Here is a 20,845-nt window from a genome sequence, read left to right on the forward strand (position 1 = left end):
CAGAATAATCTTTCAGAATAACTTAGTTTATATTATATTAATTATGCTGATGTTCTATTTTCCTATTCACTCATTTAGTTATCACTAAAACATTTAAAGCCTAGACTTCTGAAGGCAGAGAACATTAGGGTTGACTTCAAGTTCAACCACTTCCAAACTATGTGACTGTGGGAAAATTGCTTGTTAACCGGTCTGAACCTTAGTTTCTTCTGCAAAATGAGAACAACTGTGCCTATTGGTCTCCCACAAAGTAAATACGTTGGTCATTATTTTCCATAATTTCTGAAAAGTAAAAAAAAAAAAAAACTTCTAACAGATACAATCTAAACTAAGTCTCAAATCATCAATTCCTTAAATACCAAATTCAAAGATGTATACATTTAAATTCCAAGATAATTAACAAAAACATGACTTAAAGAGATGTTCTTCTAATACTACTACCACAAATTTAATTTCTTCCTCTATTATCTTGACTTCTAATATCAATTCATTCCTTACTTCTGCTGCTTATTTCTTTTTCTAAACCATCCTTCCTATCAGAGATAGCAACTTCCCAGCTGCATGGAGGGTGAGGCTGTCTCATGCTTTTAGTATTATCTATTCTCAAGAGGTATAAATGCTAAAGCCATATATTTTCCAAATTGTGATATCTAGACCTGAAGTCTAGTCTAAAAACCAATGGGTGTTCTTAGTTATTAACAAAATTTCATGACTCTAATACAAGTTATACATTTTTCTATTAGAGTCCCAAGCTGTTATGACTTATGTGTAGATGTCCCCCCAAAGCCTCATGTTGTTATAGGAGGGGCTTTTTAGAGGTGCCTGAATCTGCAGTGTGTGATGCCAGGATTAAGGGTGTGAAGCTGGCTGGGATCCAGGGTGATTATTAAATTAGTCCACTGATTGGTTTGGCATAATAATTCTGGGTGTGGATAATAGGCAGGCCCACTCTGAGTGTGGCTGGCACCATCCAAAGAGCTGAGAGCCTAGATGGATATAAAGGGAAAGAAAGAAGGCAGGCCTGCTGCTGCTTCACTACTTTGCTGCCTTCTGCCATCATGAACTGTTTCACCTCTGTGATGCCCCTCTCCCATGCCATCCTGCCTTGGAGCCAGCCAACTATGAATGGAAACCTCTACAAATTGTGAGCTACAATAAACCTTTCCTCCTTTAACTTTAGGTGTTGAGCATTTTGGCTAAGCAAAGAGAAAAGTAACTGAGACACAGGCTAATCATAATAAGCTTGTTTCCGTCTAGAATATATTGCTTCATATCATATTGAGTATTCTTAACTAGAATGTGTTATTAAAAAATTGAAGTAAATTATTTAAAAATAAAACCATCCATAAATCTATAGAATTTCTGTAACAGAAAACATAACTGTTGAGAGTTTAAGAAACTTTTCTTGAGTTACAATGGCTCCAGAAGAACACACCAATAACATTAATGCTTTGCAGGCATATCACACAGTACCAAACAAAAAGACACAACTAAAAGCAAAGTGAAACCCATAAAGCTTATGCATTTACAGAGAACTATTCTGGATGACAAATGTAATAAAAGACTTGATAATATGTTAAAAGATTATATTCCTCACTATATAATCCATAAACAAAAGGTACAAAAATTATATACCTAGCTCTTTCCTCCACTGGGCTTTTTTTGCTTCCAATGAACTTCTATCACGTTCCCTTTCACCAAGAGTACTGAAAATGTCAGCTGGTTTCCACTCATTCTCTCTAAGGTAAAATACAACAAGAAATAACAAATCTCATCATTATATGTTTCTGCATGACAAAACTGCAAAGTATTAAGTAACAAGCTTTTAAACAGTTCTAGATCAAAAAATAAATAACAGATTGTTCTAATAAATAAATAGTTCTAAACATTTCACATGCAAGTAAAGAAAAAGCAAAACCATATCCCAAGATGACCCCATAACAGTAGATAGGAATTACATACGTGATGACTTTCTGCTCAGACTGTTTAGATGCCTCCTGGATTTTATTAACGACACATTTATTTTCATTTGGAACAAATGAAACAGCATCAGTTTTTTGGAGTAATCCTATAATGTTCTCTTTCTTGGGCTGATTAGGAATATTGTTTAAATGTAGTCTATCCTGACCTATGAAGTAAAATACGTTTTAAAATTAATAGTAAATTACATCTATTGCAATACCTTATCGTGGCACACTGCTATACAATTTAAATAGTTTTATACATTTCCTAATTTAATTATTACAACAATCCGTGAAGTGGCTGTCAAAAAGAAAAGGAAAACTGAGGCTCAAAGATTAAATGGTTTGTTCATAGCCATAGCCATTCAATTTCTTGTATCAAATAAGAAAAAAGCGGGGCCAGGGATTTAGCTCAGTGGTTCCACCGCCTGCCTCACAAGTGCATGGACCTGAGTTCGATCTCCAGTACCAAAAAGAAAAGAAAAAAGCAACAATGGAAAAATAAACCTCCATTTATTCTTATAACAGTTTTACTTTTTTTTTTTTTTGGTACCAGGGATCAAACTCGGGTCCTTGCACTTGTGAGACAGGCGGCAGAAGCACTGAGCTAAATCCCCAGCCCCGTAACAATTTTACTAATAATATAAATTATAATACAAATCACAACCTAAATGGAAATGCAAATAGCGTAATTTATCAATTTGACCTTATTTTTCTCATTAAGCTGTGAAATCAGTGGCAAACCTTTTTTTCCATAAACTATTATCTCTGCCCCAGCTGTAACGAAGTGTTATAGCTAAACAAAGTGTTGTTACAGAGAGCTCATATGTTGGATCAAAAATTGTCCTAAGTCGTCTTGAATGTGCTAGTTAGCTCAATGAAGAGAAAGCATATGTAATATGCAAGACAGTGCATGATTAGGTAAAGTGTATAGTTTTTTATTTATTATTGGCAGTACTGCGGACTGAACTCAGGGCCACCAGCGCTGCACCACTAAGCTACATCTCCATCATCCCCATCCTTTTTTAATGTTTTTTTTTTTACTTTACTTTGAGATGCTTATTTGCCCACACTGGCCTCCCATACGCAATCTTTCTGTCTCATCCTCCCATGTAGCTGGGATTACAGGTGTGTGCCACTAGACTCAACTTCAAATGTGTTTTTAACTTTGTTGATATTATCTGTCATTATGCCCAATAAACTGTTTTCTAAGTTAGCATTCTAGCCTTAAGAACAAACAAGCTCCCTCATTTACAAATAATAATCTAGACTACAAGAGGGTCAATGATTTTATTGTGAAAAGTTTTGGAGTGTACAGGAATTACCTGGCCCCCAAATCGGCTCTGAGGGTTCTCCACAGGAAATGTTAATTTTACTTTTATTTTACTGTTGCCTTAAAAAACTTTAATGACATTTCTACTACCTTCATATTCAGTTTCTTAGCTCAAGGCTGAATTAGCTTTTAAAACATAATACAATGTCCTAATTTGTGAAACAAAACATTTAACACTCTACTACTACTTCTGTGAATAAGTCTGTGTTTTATACTGGTTAAAGAGCAATACTTCTAGATACCTTCCCAAAAGAGTTAAAGACATCATATTACAGCGATACAGGCATACTCACTTTATACAGCAGCACAATTCATACTAGCTAAATCTTGAAAGCAGCCTATATGCCAATCGACACACGAATAAAGAAAATGTGGTTTTATATACAATGGAGCACTACTCTGCCACAAAGAAGAATAAACGAGTCATTTGTAGGAAAATAGATGCACCTTGAAACCATAATGTAAAGTAAAATAAATCAGACAAGTTTAAATAACATCACATGAAATATAAAGAGCAAAATAATAGATAACAGGAAATAGGAAGATAGATATTTTGCAAATGGGAAGAGAATCAAGAGGTGGAGGAGGGACAGAAGGGGATGAATAAAGAACTAAGATGTATTATGTACATGTGCCCCATGAAGACTGTAATCATTATGAACTACGAACACGTACTAATAAAAAATAAAAATTACGGGAAAAAACCGCCCAGCAACAATACCACCAGTCCTCAGCATGAATTGAGGACGGCAAGAGCAAATACAGGGGTCAGGAAAGCAATGTTTTTCAGCAACTCACGTTCAATCCTCACACTAGAGTTCCTTAATTTTCAATAGAAATACCCTAGAGAGGTTTTAAAAAAACTTTTGTATAATTATTTTATATATAAATAAAGCCTCCTAACTTCTAAAATAAGTACAAGAGTTTTCTGGGGTTTTTTGTTTTTTGTTTTTGGTGCTGGGGATCAAACTTGGGTCCTTGTGCTTGCAAGGCAGGCGGCAGAACCACTGAGCTAAATCCCTGACAAGAGTTTTCTGTACTAACATCTCTTTTGAACTCCACAGAGATCAAATTTCTTAAGTCTATAATGCATAAGAATAGTATTTTGGGCATGAACCTTAAAATATGGCATATTACAACTACAAAAGTAATCTGGGATATTACAGAAAGTCTTCTAAAATAATAATTATTTCAAAAGATTGCCACATGTTAAAATTTAAGAGAATTAGATTTTAGTTTACAGAAAGGCAAATGAATTTGAAATTCTAAAGCACAGACAAGAAAATTCATATTCAACAAAATTTAAGAAAAATCTTACTTGTTTCTTCCTCCTTTTCATTCTCTGTCATGGAAACAGATCCCTTTCCTTCGTTTACAGTCATCAAAGTTTGTCGTAGTTGCTCTTGTGTAAGACACACCAAACTGCTATTCATAGTTTCAGCTGTGATGTGCTTTTTGCAAGTCTTCTGTTTAGTTCCTAGAGGTGTATTTGTGGTGTTTCTAGTTTTCTGTATATTAGGGACTGCAGGTAAAATTTCTTTTTGGATAAGAAGACAGTCTTCATCTGTATATGGCTTACATAAATCCTTACTGGGTGAGAGTGTCATTCTACTCTTTTCACCTCTTGCCTGTGAAGTTTCCAAACCAATTGTCTTCTTTTGCAAAAGTTCTTCACTCCCAATAAAAGTATTTTGTGTTGACTTTACACTGTTTCTAGGTTGTTTTGTTCTTACGGGACACTTTCCAATCTTGGTTTTATTGCCCATCTGTTAAAACACCAGGAGCTTATTCTTTGTTAACAGTCCATAGAAAATCAACAATTATCTTTAATTACATAATCTGTGACAAATCAGTGCTCTAAACTTTTTTTTTCATTTTGCTCTTTAGTTAAACAGTGCCATAAGAAATTAATGCTAAACTTTGCAGATTTTCACTTGAAAGTTTAATCAACAACTAGGAATTATTGTACTTCCAGGTAAGAATACAGATACACTTTTATTTGTTACAGACATCTCCATTCTATTCTAGCTTTGGTCATTACATTACACCACCTCATTACACAAACATTACCTCTTTTCTTTACATGCATCTATAGACCTGTAGATTACTAGCCTTTATTTCTTGAGTATCTTTTTGGTCATCCTCTAACATAATTCATGTCTTTGTATGTGTGTTCCTAGGGATTGGACCCAGACATCTTGCAAATGCTAGGCAAGTGCTCTACCACTGAGCCACAACCAAGCCCCAGCCCTTTTAAAAAATTCTGAGAAAGGGTCTTACTAAGTTCCCCCGGCTGGTTTTGAACCTGCAATCTTCCTGCCTCAGCTTCCTGAGTTGCTGAGATTACAGGCATACACCACTATGCCCAGCTTAATTCTGATGCTCTCACATCCACATAGATCATTCTTCCAACATCCTGCCTTTCATTTCCTCAGACTGTGCTCCTATGCAAGTGGTGGCAAATCTATGCAGGCTGTTAACCTTATCACTGAAAGCTTTAAAAGGTTTGCCATCACTGTCCTATGCCGTAGTTCTCCATGCTACTGCACCTCACTCATTCCCACAGTGACATTTTATATTGACCTTGTAATCACCCATAACTGTAACCTCTCAAGCACTGGACAGTGACCACTACCCACCTCCTATTTTTTTCCAATTCACTTTCTCCTATATCTCAGTTCTAAAGGTTCTTTTAACTCGGATAGGCCCTAGAGTTTGCTCATCCTACTACCTCCTTCTTGCTCTCATTTCCTTTCTGAACAATATTAAATTCCACAGTAAACCAAAACCATATCTTTTATTCTTTTCTCCATTGCTCTGCTCTTAGCAAATCCCCAATCTGGCAAAATCCATCTCTTCACCCACTCTGTAATGGCACCAATGGAGAAAAACAACACACTCAAGCTAACTGGCTTCACCTTAAACTTAAAGCCAAGAACAGCAAATGGGCTCTTAATGTTACTTGGAAGTCATATATTTCCAAAGTCCCTTTACTCTCTCACTCTTTTAGTAATAGTAATTATTCAACCTTCTCTTCCCCCAAACCCTAATATTCTCTCCCATCCTTATTCTCAGAGGGAGATCTTAATATTTCACTGAAAATCTTATAGAGAGAAGTACTGTATTAAAAAAAAAACTTCAAATTTTTACCATCGAATCTGTACCAGCATCTGTACCCATAAAACTACTTACCCTCCTGTTATTTGTATAAGATTCCATAACCCTCTCTTTCTCAAAAGATCTCTCTAGCGATTATTTCTTGAATCAAACTTTTCTGCTGGATCAAAAGTGTCTGCATACAAATATGCTACTATTTTACAATCTTAAACAATTCTGAATCCCATTTTGTTTTTTCATCTCCTGTAAACCCATTTCAACTAGGCTTTCACTCACACTACCCCACCAAAACTGCTCAGGGTTGCTAATAACTTTTACCTTGTTAAATCTAGTAACTGACAGGTCCCTCAAGTTGGACCCTGACCCAAGCAGACCCACTACCCGAATCCACAGGAATACAGAGAAAACAAGAAGCCAGTAGCCACCCTGCTGCTCTCACCACCACCCTATTTATCACCCAGCCCCAGGCCCACTGCCCATGGGACTCTAAAATTTTCCACCCTCTTTAGCAGTGCCCCCACCTACCTAAAATGCCCCATATCAACCACGACCACCCTCCTCTCAGCGCCAACAGCCTTCTCACCCTTGGCCCATCTGCACCCAGATGGCAATAAACTCATTGCATGTTGGTTAGACTTTGCCTGCCTCAGGGGTCTCAATCATGCCTCAGTCTGACCTTGTAGTAACCAATTCTCAAATCTTCATTTTACTTGACCTATGAGCTGCATCTGACACAACTGACTACCTCTTTGCTTCCCTTCCAGAAATCTTAAGTCTTCCTCTTTAGTCTTTGCTGGCTTCTCTTCTACCAAACCTCTTAAAGTTGGGGAGCTCAGGCACAGGTTAGCACCGTTCCCTCATTAAACTGGTAATTTCATTTACTCTTTTTGGCTCTAAATATTTATTCATGTTGATGACTACCCAGTTTGTGTCTTTTGACATTCCTCTCCTCTAACTCTAGGTCCCACATGACTACCCAACACTTCACACTAGGTTTTTAAATGACATTTCAAATTAGTATATCCAAAATCAAACTCATCTCCTTTTTACCCTTATGCAACTTCCTCCCCTCAGTTACTTTGCCATCTCAGTTGCTCACACCACACCCAAAATGTTGCAGCTATATATATTTTTTTTATTTTTTAAAATAACTTTATTATCATACACACAAAAAATTTAAACCATTCAAAGAAGAACAAGGGGAAAAAAACTACAATAATATTCAAATACAGAACTTAACCCAAAACTATATTTGACTTGTCTCATATGACACATTTATTGTCATCAAACACTATTTTGCTACATCTTCAAAACATATCCCTTTTTACTCCCTTGCTCCAAGCTATTAGTTATCACCTGAATTACCAAAGCCTTCTAACTCGAATCCCAGCTTCTACCCTTGCTCCTCAGTCCATTTCCAACACAGGAGCTACAGTAATTACCTTAACGTTTAAGTCAGATCATGTCATTGTCTTCAAAAGCCTTCTGTGGCTTTTTATCTTGGTTGGAGGAAAAGTTGAACTTTCAATGATCTAAAAAGCTCTAATCTATGAGCATTTCCTCTTCCCCTTGCCTCTTTTTCTTTCCAAAAGAAAAAGCTTTAATTGGAAAGTAAGAAAATGGTAAGGGGAGGAGACAATGATCAGGTCAGCTCTTAACAAAGGAGAATGAGAAAACAGGAAAGGATCCAGTTTGAGCAGCTGGAGGAGGGCACCCTGGTGAAGGGAATCAGCCCAGCCAGTAAAAGCAGGACAAGCTGATGCACCAGGCCCCTGGATTGCATCTCAACTTGGTTATCAGCTCTAGAAACCTCAGGGCTTGAGGGGTGGTTCCTTCCCAGGATCACTCTGAGGTGGTTTCACTCCCAGGGGCTGGCTCTGCTTTTCCCAGAATCGGTGATCACAGGTTTAGGACAGTGGCAGGGAAATTCAGAGCCCAGCAGAATGTTCCTTATCCTGGTGTCATCCCTCTCTGTCCAATTATCTTGGTGAAAGACCTTCAAATGATATAAGAAGTATGATCTATGGACCTCCAAATAATATAGGGGAAATATTATAATTCCCAACCTGCTCGATGTTGGGACATGCTGAGTTTGTGTTCTCTAAAATTGAAGAATGAATTCTAGGAACATTGGAGGTCAAGAGTAGGAAGAATTTACTGAAAGATAGCTTGTCTGAGAGGCACAAGGGGGAACCAGAAAGTGGGGTACCCCCCTTGCCTCTTTTGCCCCCAATCTCTCATATCTGACCTAATTTTCTCTTAGCCTTCAGCCACATATGCTGTTTGATTGTTCCTTGAACTCAACAAAGCCTTAGCACTAGTCTATCCCTCTACTTGCAACATTCTTCCTTCAGATTCTACATGGTTCATTGCCTCACCTCCTTCCAATCTTTGTTCAAACATTACCTGATTAGTGAGGTCTTCCCTATCACCCTGTTCTACCCACACGCTTGCTTCTCTAGCATTCCTAGACAAGGCTAAACCAGTAACGTGATCACATTCTTCCTTCTCATTTTTTTTCATGGCACTTTCCCCCCCTTCTTTTTAATACTGGTGATTAAATCCACAGCCTTTACACCAAACTACATCTCCAGCAGGTTTTTGTTTTGTTTGTTTTTTTTGGTACCGGGGATCAAACTCAGGACCTTGCACTTGGCAAGGCAGGCTTAGTGCTGCTGAGCTAAATCCCCAGCCCAGTTTTAAATTTTTTATATTGAGACAGGGTCTTGCTAAATTGCTAAATTGTCTGGGCTTAAATTTGCAATCCTCCTGACTCAAACTTTCACAGTGCTGGGATGACAGGCATGCACTATCATGTCAAGCTTTTCACAGCACTTTTTGTCTTATAGCATCTATTTTGTTTAGTCTACTCATCCCACACTTTCCTAATGTAAACTCCATAGGCAGAGATTTTTGTCTGTTTTGTTCACTCCTGTATCTCCAGTATCTAGGACAGGTGAATGAAACAGAAACAGAGTAGGTATTCAGTAAATTTTGGTGCAATAAATTCAACTATTATACTTATGCCACTAAATTCTCTACTTCTTGCTCTCAAATTAGCTGCCTTTTCCAAAGTATTACATTTCTGTGGCACTGTTGTTCTAATCTTAGGCCAGTAACCATGAAGTCACTTTTGAACCTCTTCCTTCAGGTTTTCCTTGGCTTATTTGCAAATACTGTTTTTCCCTCCAAATATCTTTTCCTTATCATTTACATTATAGCAAGGCTGAGATTAAGTTTTCATTAACACAACCTGATTATTTATCTTCCATAATCCAGTGTAAATTTCTGTAACCTAAAACAATTCAATAATTATTTAATAAATATCAAGTGCTACTTTTTATGTGCTCATCATTATAGGAAAAGTGTTGGCGACATAAAAATTAATAAATAGATATTCTTTATGTCAAAGACTGGGTTAGAAGCCATAAAAACTTTCATCTGGCTTATCCAAATTTCCTTTGTCTTTCAAGAAACTCCGTAATATATAAATAACCAGTTACCAATCAGCCAATTACATCTCACCTTACATTTCAAGTTTACCTGTAACATAAACCACAGATTATTATCTTACTCACTCTACCCTGTTTATACCTGGCTTTCAGTTTCTGATAACAACAACATTTGATTCTAAAATGTATTTCCACCGTCTCATTCCTGCAGCTATTTTAATATAACTCTCTAAGTGAAGAGTGGCAAACTCAAGTATCTACCATAAATTAGACAAGATGGGAACTGGAACAAACACAAGTGCATTCTTCCCATCTAAAAGAGAGCCAATACAACTACCCTACACTGCCAAACAGGATCTGAACCACTGCTAAGTTATCCAGTATTTCAGGAGACTCAAGACTGCCAAATTTTACATTTTCTAGTTTTTAGACACTGGCAAGTCATTCTTAATGGATCAAGGAAATTATCAGTGGAATGAATTTAAGCAAATGAATATTACCACCTCAGTACATTTCCAACTACTACAGCTTCTACTGGTAATAGTTGAGCATTTCAGTTTTCTATTAACAGTTTATCGCAAACTACCAAGTATAGTGCATTGCTTCAACATATCTTGAAACCATCTCATTTCTGTCTCTTTCATTACTCTAGTATAAATTATGTTCAGATTACTAAATAAGAAAAAGCAACCTAGGTCAAATTATTTCCCAAATTTTCCTGGATGAAATCAATTTTAACTAATCAAATGAGGACTTTATGTTATAAAACATTTTTATATAGCATGTTACTCTTTTATTTAGTTTTAATTCTATCAATATTTTTCAAATATTATAAAGACAATGCTGAACACATTTGTTTAATACTGGCACTTCACAATTTATAGGTGGCCAAAATCTGTCAAAAGGAATCAAAGAAAAGTAATGTTTTAAAATATAAAATTACATAATATTATACACATCCTTTAGTATGTCACTGATTCTCACATGTACAAATACCCATGAAAAAATTTTTTCTCTTTTGAGATGAGGTCTGGCCATGGTGTCCAGGTCAGTCTTAAACTCCTGAGCTTAATCAATCCTCCTGTTTCAACTTCCTGAGTAGCTGGGACTACAGGTGAGTATCACCACAACTGGTCAAAAGCATTTTTAATGTTTTGTATTTCAACTTATTTTTGAGACTATCTTAGAAAGTTTTTAGAGTCCATTATTTTTATAAATCAGTTATGACACAAAATCATTTCTAGTTCCTTCATTTCTCTTCCAATAAACAAGGAATTAGGCTATTAACCATCTTTACTTCATATTCATTATGAAGATTAAAAAAGAATGTAGGAGAGCTTTTGATAAAATTAGGAAAATGTTTTAAAAACCCAATGTGGAGACGACAGTAATTCAACCTGTGAGAAATGGGGAAAATAAAATTGTAGGTATTGTAGTCACTCAGTGTTTATCCCAGTAGAAGGAAAGAAAAGCACTCTGTTGAGAAAATTCATGAATAACTTACAGAAAAGATAACTCAACATATAGCTGTGACATATAGCACTGTGACACTCAAGACATTTAAAAGTAAAACAAAAGAGACAAATATTACTGGTTCTGATGTTTGTGAAGAGCTAAAAACAGGAAGGAAAAGGATCACCACAACTTATGTGAATATGAGAAAGAGAAGACCCTTGAAAATACAGAAGATTGTGTTAGTATTTTGAAGTCCTAAATGCAACAGGGTGAACCCAGTTTGCTTTTACACAGCACATAAATTAAGATAAACATCAGCTAAGAACGCATTAGTCTAAAAAGAAAAAAAACCCTAAGATACATAGCAGACACAATTTTGTAATGATTCTACCAAAACTAGTAACTTTATTGTAGGCCTGAAAGAGGATTTCCAGATGTTCTGAGTTGGTTATAAAGACAATAAAATGTCTTCACAGCTGTGGCCATTACAGCAAATCTGTTAAGGACACAAGTAGGAAGAAGGAACACGTGGAAAGAGAATAGGGGGCTGGGGATGAAAGAAATCATTACAAGTAGCTCTTCATCTAGAAGTTTGAAAAAGGACATTGTAGGCTGGGGATGTAACTCAGTGGCATTGTACCTGCCTGGCAAGTGCAAGGTCCTGTGTTCAATGCCTGGCACTGGGGGAAAAAAAAGACACTGTATTTGTAATGTGTCTCAAATACAAGTGGTTAGTTGGACTATTTTAATAGGCAAAGGAGAGGAAATCATATACAATCTGTGTTCTGTGATTAAAGGGGTATGCAAGGTAATCACCTATATACTGTATGGTAGCCTTCACAGGGACTATGGTTCCCATGGTCTGCACAGTTCCCCTATTTCCTCCATAGGGGAAATATTCCAAGACTCCCAGTGGACATCTGAAACTGAAGGTGGGACAAACCCTGCTAACAAGCACTGTGATAATAGTTGATCTAATAACTGAGATGGCTACTGAACAGGTATGGACACACTGGAATGATTTCCCGGGCAACACAGAGCGATAGTTCATCACACTACTCCAAATGATGCATATTTAAAACTGATGAATTATTTCTGTAATTTTCCATTTAATATTTTTAGACACTACTGACAAGTAACTGAAAACACAGAAAGTAAAACCACAGAAAACAGAGACCAATGTCAAGATACACAAAAATAATTAAAAGTAGCTTGTAGAGTTTCTCTGATCATTACCTATTTATCAAGTGATTAATCTAAGTACTGAAACAACTTTCCACTTTGATTAAACCTGGAAGAAATAACAAAGCCATCAAGGGCTCAGAGTTGAAGGGAAAAATGCTACATAATCAAAATGAATTATATCTACAGACAAGCAGAGACTTTAAGATACGGCAAAGGTAAAAGACAAAGGGGCTACCATAAGTTATGGAAGAAGAGGGGAAATTCCTGCCTATATTTACCTAAAAAATAGAAAAAGACAATAGGGAACAAGAAATGTAGCAATAGCAAAAAAAAATGTTAAACGTGGTAATATATTTTGTAGAAAGAGGCAGAATGGGTTCTCAAAAAAGGAAAATTACTACTAAGTTTAAGTGTAATCTTTTTTTTTTCTTGGTACTGGGGATCGAATGGCCGGCCACACCACTGAGCTAAATCCCTGGCCCAAGTGTAATCTTTTAAACTACATGCATGTAAGAATCTGTCAATCAAATTTCCTTTCTGGTGCTGGCAAATGGAACTTCAGTATGAAAAGATGCTTTTGTTTTGAAGTCTGATTATTTTCAAAGATCTCTAGAACTGTACTGTCTAGTCCAGTGGCAATTAAATTTAATTAAAGATCAGGTGAAATTAGAAATTCACTTCCTCTGTTACACTACCCACATTTTAAGTCTAGTGTGGACAACAATGATTTTTTATAACATTTTCATCTTTACAGAAAGCTTTACTAGATAGCACTGATCTAGAGAAGAGATTCTATTAGACTTTTTTAGGTGGAAAAAAAATACAATTCCATTTCTGCAAAAGGACTACTCTGAGAACAAATAACTTTTCACCATCATTCCACAACCGCCCCCCAAAAAACACTTTGATATTTTCCAGGAATTATCTTTAAACCACTGGGGAAAAAAATTTTTACATTTGAAAACACATCAGGTCAAAGTCATTTGGCTTACCTTCACAGAAATTTTTGACTTATGTTCTACAAAAGAAAAAATAAATTACTAATCTGTAAACCAAAAGGAATCACAAAAGAAAATTTTAATCAGTGCATTAACTTTTAATCCTGCCTCGGTGTTCCAACTTTTACAGTACGGTTCAACTTCTGTATTTATTTCTATTGCATATTTGTTTATATCATTATCTTTCCAAGGTAAAGAAAGATAAACAGGTGGGGAGCGGAACCTTGAAGAAGATGACCAAGAATACTGAATTTTAAAACTAATACTAAACATGACTTTAGCAACTGTAGTCTCACTATAAATTTAATTCATTCAAACAATACGTTCTTTATATGCAAAGAATGTAATTACCTAAATTTCACCTATGTCATGCATTAGGCAATACTATATACAAATATAAAAACCAAATAAAAGTATACATGAAATACAATGCAACATTAAACTTCATAAATCTGAATAATTACAGTAGTAAGCAATGATGTAATTTGACTTTATGTGACTAAAAGTAAATTTAAATTAATTTGGGAAAACAGCTTTTTTCAAAGTATCATTTAAATACCACTCAATTACAAGCAAAAAGTCTGTTAAATGACTATAAACTTTATGTAGGAATTTAAGTTAACATTTTGAAGTTCCAGTAACACAGCATACCATACGGAGATAGTATTAGCTTGGTTTTTCCATTCAGTAATTCAGTTTCAAGCTTTAAACCATCTCTGCAATATAAAAGAAAATTATCATTTTAAACATCATGTTCATTTAAACCTTGAAAGTAAAACCATTCCTTTGAATTTTTGTAAGAATCTTGTATATATCAAGGTAGTCTTAATTTAAGATGGTTTTCAACCCAAGAGAGAGGAAAAAAATTACAGGGAGAAATTTTTTTCTTGAAACTTTTCGATAATACAAGATACTGTTATTTTTAACCTGAAACTTCATTTTTGTTATTGTTAACTAATTAATTAATTCAGCTACATATCACCCTTTAATTCATAACTCCAGACTAAAAAAAAAGGATGCGGTTACCAAAACCCCTCAGCTAGGTAAAGATGCTGTCATATATATCATTTCATCAGTTTCTCACAACTAACACATTCTGTGGAGAGCTGGAACACCAGACTATAATGATGTCACAAAGGTTACTAACCGGCTAAGTATATGGTCCCACTTATTTTGCATATTTCAAATACACATTCACATCCAGTGACTCTTGTTATTATCACAACAATGTATCTACAATAAACTTTGTATGCTATACTTTATATGTTATGACATGATTATATATATATATATATATACACACACACACAGTAATAGGATACTTTATATGTGCATGTCTAAAGCACAAGCATAAATGAACAGTAGGGACTGCCCAACAATTGTACATTTGTTAAGTGCCTAAATAAAAAGTACTGAAAATGAAAGTAGCAGTCCTTACTATAATTCACTGTCTTACAAGAAAAAAACCTCAAATATGTGTCAATACAAATTACAGGAACAAAAGTGAAGGCCAAGAGATGAAATTAAATCCAAGCAGTCTATTTCACAGAACTAGAAAAAACAATCCTAAAACCATATGGAACCAGAAGAGATCCACAGTAGCTAAAGCCATCCTGAGCAACAAGAGCAAAGTAGGAAGAATCACAATCCCAGATTTCAAGTTATATTTACAAAGCTATAGTGATAAAAAACATGGTACTGGCACAAAAACAGACATGTGGATCAATGGAACATAACTGAGGATGCAACCCCAGGCACATTCAGCCACCTGATTCTTGACAAAGGGGCCAACAATATCTGCTGGAAAAAAACTAGCCTCTTTAGCAAATGGTGCTGGGAAAACTGGCTATCCACATGCAGAGGAATGAATCAAGAAGCCCATCTCTCACCCTATAATAATATCAAACTAAAATGAATTAAAAACCTAGATATTAAAACAGAAACACTGAATCTGCTAGAAGATAGGATAGGTAAAATTCTTTAAGATATAGGCATAGACTTTCTGATCAGAACCCCAATTGCACAAGAAATAACACCAATAATCAATAAATGGGACTACATGGAATTTAAAAAGCTTCTGCTTTTTAACAACCAAGAGTGAAGAGACAACCTACAGAGAGGGAAAAAAATGTTGCCAACTACTCCTCAGAGGACTAATAGCTAGAATATATAAAGAACACAAAAACATTAGATCGCCAAAATAAAGGACTCAGTCAAAACATGGGTAACTGAAATGAACAGACACTTCTCAGAAGTTGAGATGTCCAATAAATACATGAAAAAATGTTCACCACCTCCAGTCATTAGAGAAATCCAAGTTAAAATAACACTGAGATCCCATCTCACTCAAGAAAGAATGGCTAGGGTCAAAAAATCAAATAACAAATGCTGGTGAGGATGCAGGATGCAGGAGGCGGGGGGGGGCACTTTACATTGTTGGTGGCAATGTAAATCAGTACAACCACTGTGGAAATCTCAAGAAACTAAAAATGTGGAGATTTCACGAAACTAAAAATAGAAATTCCATTTGACCCATCTATTCTTCTTCTAAGTATCTTCTCCAAAGAGTTAAAGACATCATATTACACTGATACATCCACATGCATGTTCATAGCACTATATCTTGGAAGCAGCCTTTATTGTCCATCAACAGATGAACAGATAAAGAAAATGGGATATTTATATACTATGGAGTACTACTCTGCCATAAAGAATAAACTTGAGTCATTTGTAGGAAAATAAATGCATCTTGAGACCATACTGTTAAGTGAAATAAATCATGCACACAGCTTAAATATGATATGGTTTCTGTTAAATGAGAAGCTCAACTTATAAATAATTTAAAGAGCAAAATTAAAGATAGATGAAAGGAAACAGGTAGACTGTGGGAATAGGAAGGGGAGTAGACAGGAAGGCAGGGAGTGGAAGAAGAAAATGATTGATGCGATAGTATATGTACTAATTCCAGAAGGTGATTATTATGTATCACAAACATACACTAATAATAAAATAAACGAGTAAATAAATCCAACAGTCTAGGGAGAGGTCGGGAGAGTTTTGACGAGGAGCGCGAAATTTGTGGTGTTGCTCAGGTAAGGGAAATCAAATTATCTCAATGTACTTATTAAAGGTAAAATACGAAAAGGGATAGGTTATAAGCTCTACCCATTGCAGGGTTATAAATAGTTTGTATTTATGTTGGTGAAACTTCGCCAAAAAAAAAAAAGAAAAAAAAGAAAAAAAGAAAGACCTTCAATGAAACTGCAAGGTATGTGTTCTGCACTCCATTTCTAAACTCCTCGAGGTGCAGACTTATTTTTAAATCCTCATATTGTAGTACATAACATTTAGTTGCTTAATGATGTGCGGTTAGCTCTGGGTCTGGTGACTTTTTATCTTCCTAAAACATTAAACTTCTCAGCGACGAAAAGCACGCCACAGACTTGTATTAGTCAACCTCTACTTGATGCGCACCTGATAATACCGTACACTGATCACTTGGGAGGCCGGGGCTCCTTGCCTGGCAGGCGGTAAAGAAATCTGGGTGCTCCAATACTCTGCTCAGCTCCGAAGGCCAGGGTCGCCCAGAAGCGCGGGTCTAAGCCAGGAATGCTCTCCCTCCAGGTACTCCCTCCGCCCTCCTTTCTCTCCCCTCCTCCACGCTTCGCCGGCCCTCGTCCCCAGGTAACGACGCGCTGAAAGGCCGTCGCGGAGTTTCTAAGGTGAGTTACGGGGTGAAAAGTGAGGTCTGCGAGGTCGTAAAGGCCGACACATCCCCCTCACTTTTCTCTACCTCGGGGAAACAGGCTCTGTCGCTGCAGGGGGCGCAGTTCCAGAAGGTTCCCCGCCAAAGAGTCCAGGCCCCGACGCAGTCTCACCCCCTTCTCTGCTGACGACCATCTGCCTTGCCCTGGCTTACCCCAAGTTCATGGCCCGACTACGCTCTCGCCAGCCTCTCCAGCACCTTGTGTACGACGGTTGCTGTCGCCGCTCAACAAGCACTAAACCGATTGGTTACAGGGATGCCGGGCAGCTGGAAGGGAGGACCAATCAGAGTGGGGCATGCTGGGACGTGCGCTCGGCCGAGGCGGGGCTCCAAGGCTGACCGGAGTCCTTCGCTGTCCTCACCCTCGCTCTGCAGCGGCTTTAGTCGCTATGCACGGGGGAGCTTCGGGAAAATGCTTTCAGACGGGTGGAGGTGGCAAAAATAGGAAGGAACAAAAAGTATGAATATCTTAATTTACATTTTCTATACTGTGTTTTATATTTGGAAGAGAGGTTTATTTTAGTACAAAAAGTTGGACGAGGAGGACACCAAGGGCACATGTTGGTTCTCTCTTCTCTTTTGCTGTAACCTGGGCATCAAGCCCGGTACTTTGTGCTCCTATTAAAATACTGTAGCAGTAATCACAAGTGCTCAATAAATGTAGGTGTCATGGGTCAGTCATGGATCTAAGTCCTGATATCTATTATTTAATCCTAACAACATCATCTCTGAGGCACAGAGAGGTTTAGGCGACTTGCTCGTCCGACCCCTCAGCAATTTAACACCAGAGCTGTCTATCCAGTGTAACTAACTCCTTGTCATCCAGCAAGTCTCACCTTAAACGCCGCTTCCTCCCAGATCCCCTCCTGGAATACACCAGTGGCTAGATTTGTCAGGACATGTGCTTTTAAGATCCTGTACCAGAGTAAGCCTCAGAGAAGCAGACAGTTGGTGTCTTGTACAATTCTGCTGCTATTGCACCTAGCACTATAGTGTAGACAATACATACTTGTTAAATGAAGGAACAGCAAAAATTAAAAATGCCGACAACAGCTTTATCAAATTTGAATAGCTCATGAGGGTGCCCCTCAATTATAATGCAGTTACTGGAAATTAACAGTTTTGCCATTTGTCTGCTTTTATATGATATTTTTTAAAATTATAGTTAAAAATAAGGCTCACTGGATTCACATCGTACATTCAGGGAACATTTTATTCATTTTTTTCATTCATAATATTCATTTTTATATCTGGCCTGTGTAAGATATACTCAAATAAACATTGTTGGCTTAGTAGACTAATAGATACCAATATACAATATATACTAATATGAGCTGGGGATTTAGCTTAGTGGCTCCATGCCTGCCTTGCAAGCACAAGATCCTAAGTTCGATCTCCAGTACCAGAAAAAAAACCCAAACCAAAACAATATATACTAATATACATTTGTTATTGCTTAAAGGGATACTTTTTTCTTTTTTAAATTATTATTTCTATTAGTACACAATTGCAGTACATAATATTTATTTATTTATGGTACAGAGGATCAAACTCAGGACCTTTTGCTTGTGAGGCAGGCGTGGTGCTGCTGAGCTAAAAAAGGAATACTTTTTTCTTATACATAGAAAAAAGGCTAAAAGGATTGAAACCAACACATTAATACATAGGAGTATTTCTGGGAAGTTGAGTGGTATGAATTTTAAGATGTTACTTTTGTTTCTTTTATTTTTATGAAACTGTTTAAATATACAAAAAAGACAATACTGCAATTAATAGCTATATTTATCTAGATTTGACAGTTGCTGATGTTTGGCTGCATTTGCTTTCCCTATCCCTCTCTCTCTCTACACATGCACGCACGCACGCACACACACACACAGAGCTCTTTTGAGTGTCATCATTTGTAAGTTATAAATATTATAGCCCCTAAACATTACAGCATGTATTTACTAAGAATAATATGATCTTCTACATAACCACAGCACCATTATCACACCTAATAAGATTAACAATTACATGGTAACATGTGCTGTTCTGTCCCTATTTAATTTAACCCACTTGTCCAAAGTATATTTTATGGTTTTTTATTTTGAAAACAAGTACTAGTAAAGAATTGCACATTACACTTGGTTATTATGATTCTTTCTCTCACTCTCTCTGCTCTCCTCTCTCACCTTGCTTTCCTCCCTCTCTTCTTTCTGCCATGAGGTGAGCAGCTTTCCTCTGTCATCCTTTGTGCCATGATGTTCTGTCTACCCCCAGACCCAGAAACAATAGAAACATCTTACCATAGACTGAAATCTCTGAAATCATGAGCCAAAATAAATCTTTCCACCCTTAGGTTTTTAAAATCAGGTATTTTGGGCCAGGGATTTAGCTCAGTAGTTCCGCCGCCTGCCCCACAAGCACAAGGACCTGAGTTCGATCCCCGGTACCAAAAAAAACACACAAAAACCCAAAAAAAATAAAATCAGATATTTTATCATAACAACGAAAAGCTGACTAATTCAGTGTACATTTGGGTTGTTTCTGCCTTTTGGTTAGTTGTGCATAATGTTGTAGTGAACACTGATGTCTAAATATCTGATTGAATTCCTGGTTGCAGATACTTTGCTATCTACCTAGGAGTGGACTCGCTGCTGGATCAGATTATAAAGCTATGGTTAGCTTTTGAGAAACTGCCAATCTGTTTCACAAGTTTGGCCACTTCACATTCCCACCAGCAGCATATTAGGGTGCTACTTACACTACATCCTCTCCAACACTAGTTTTTCCTTTTTAAAAAATTTTAACCATCCTAGTGGGTTCCTTGGTACTGAAAATTACTTGTTTTATGTTTTCTTTGTGGTTGTTTTTCAGTGCTTTAGGAAGGGGAATAGAACTGTAGATATAAGTTGTCCCCTAAAGCTTCATGTCCTCAGAGGCAGGGCTTTTGGAAGGCGATTGGATTATGAGTTTATAGCTAACTGTGCTATTGGGAGGTGGGGCCTGGTCAGAAAAGGTGAGTCACTGGAGGCATGACTTAGAAGGGTGCATCTCCCTTCCCAGCTCCTTGCTTCTCTCCATTTCCTGGCCACCATGAGATGAGCAGCTTCCCCTGGCTGAGACCTTTCCACGATGCCCTTCCTGCTTTGGAGCTAGCTGACTATGCACTGAAAACATGAGCTAGAATAAAGCTCTCTTCCTCTAAGTTGTAGGTGTTGAGAATTGTGTTCCAGAGAACAATGAACGAAGAGAGTCCATCATCTTGCTGCTGCCACCTCCCTTTACTCTCTTCTACGTAACATAAAACAGTCACCTGCTTGTATTTCTCCATGATACTGACTCTGAAAAGTTGAAGCTACTTGCTTTGTAGAATGGCCTATAATCTGAATTTGATTGCTCACGGTGTTGTCTTGTTCCTATATCCTTTAGCTTTTTTGGAATTTTCTTTTTTTTTTTTATTAAATTCTTTTATTGGTACATTGTAGGTATACAACACAATTACATTTCTCATTGGGAATTGTACCTTTATATAATGCATCTTGGTTCTTATTTTTTCCCCATTCCTAGCCCTCCCTTCACCCCCTCCACCCTTC

The 20,845-nt window shown here is 36.9% G+C and overlaps 1 protein-coding gene across 10 annotated transcripts in view; it reads right to left on the reverse strand.

Annotated features, from left to right (window-relative positions):
• Nucleotides 1–17,504, reverse strand: part of Ccdc66 (coiled-coil domain containing 66) — a 33,252-nt gene extending 15,748 nt beyond the window's left edge. For 6 of the 10 annotated variants that reach the window (XR_015439181.1, XR_002389228.2, XM_021244074.2 and 3 more), the window contains exons 1-6: nucleotides 17,421–17,504; nucleotides 14,153–14,217; nucleotides 13,496–13,521; nucleotides 4,613–5,060; nucleotides 1,963–2,128; nucleotides 1,636–1,739 (exon numbers count right to left, since the gene is read on the reverse strand). Coding sequence is in view for 8 of the 10 variants with exons in the window: in XM_021244074.2 (XP_021099733.2) it covers nucleotides 1,636–1,739; nucleotides 1,963–2,128; nucleotides 4,613–5,060; nucleotides 13,496–13,521; nucleotides 14,153–14,217; nucleotides 17,421–17,431 (820 nt within the window). In the remaining 2 variants the exon portion in view is untranslated. Of the gene's footprint in view, nucleotides 1–1,635; nucleotides 1,740–1,962; nucleotides 2,129–4,612; nucleotides 5,061–13,495; nucleotides 13,522–14,152; nucleotides 14,218–16,975; nucleotides 17,219–17,294 lie in introns of all 10 variants that reach the window. The other 4 variants (XM_021244078.2, XM_021244075.2, XM_021244076.2 and 1 more) reach the window with 4 other exon arrangements.
• Between the last annotated feature and the right edge of the window lie 3,341 nt (nucleotides 17,505–20,845).

This window comes from Heterocephalus glaber, unplaced genomic scaffold (assembly GCF_053883595.1).
Source record: "Heterocephalus glaber isolate CG9 unplaced genomic scaffold, H.glaber_assembly_v1.0 deba00001472, whole genome shotgun sequence".
Taxonomy (NCBI): Eukaryota; Metazoa; Chordata; class Mammalia; order Rodentia; family Bathyergidae; genus Heterocephalus; species Heterocephalus glaber.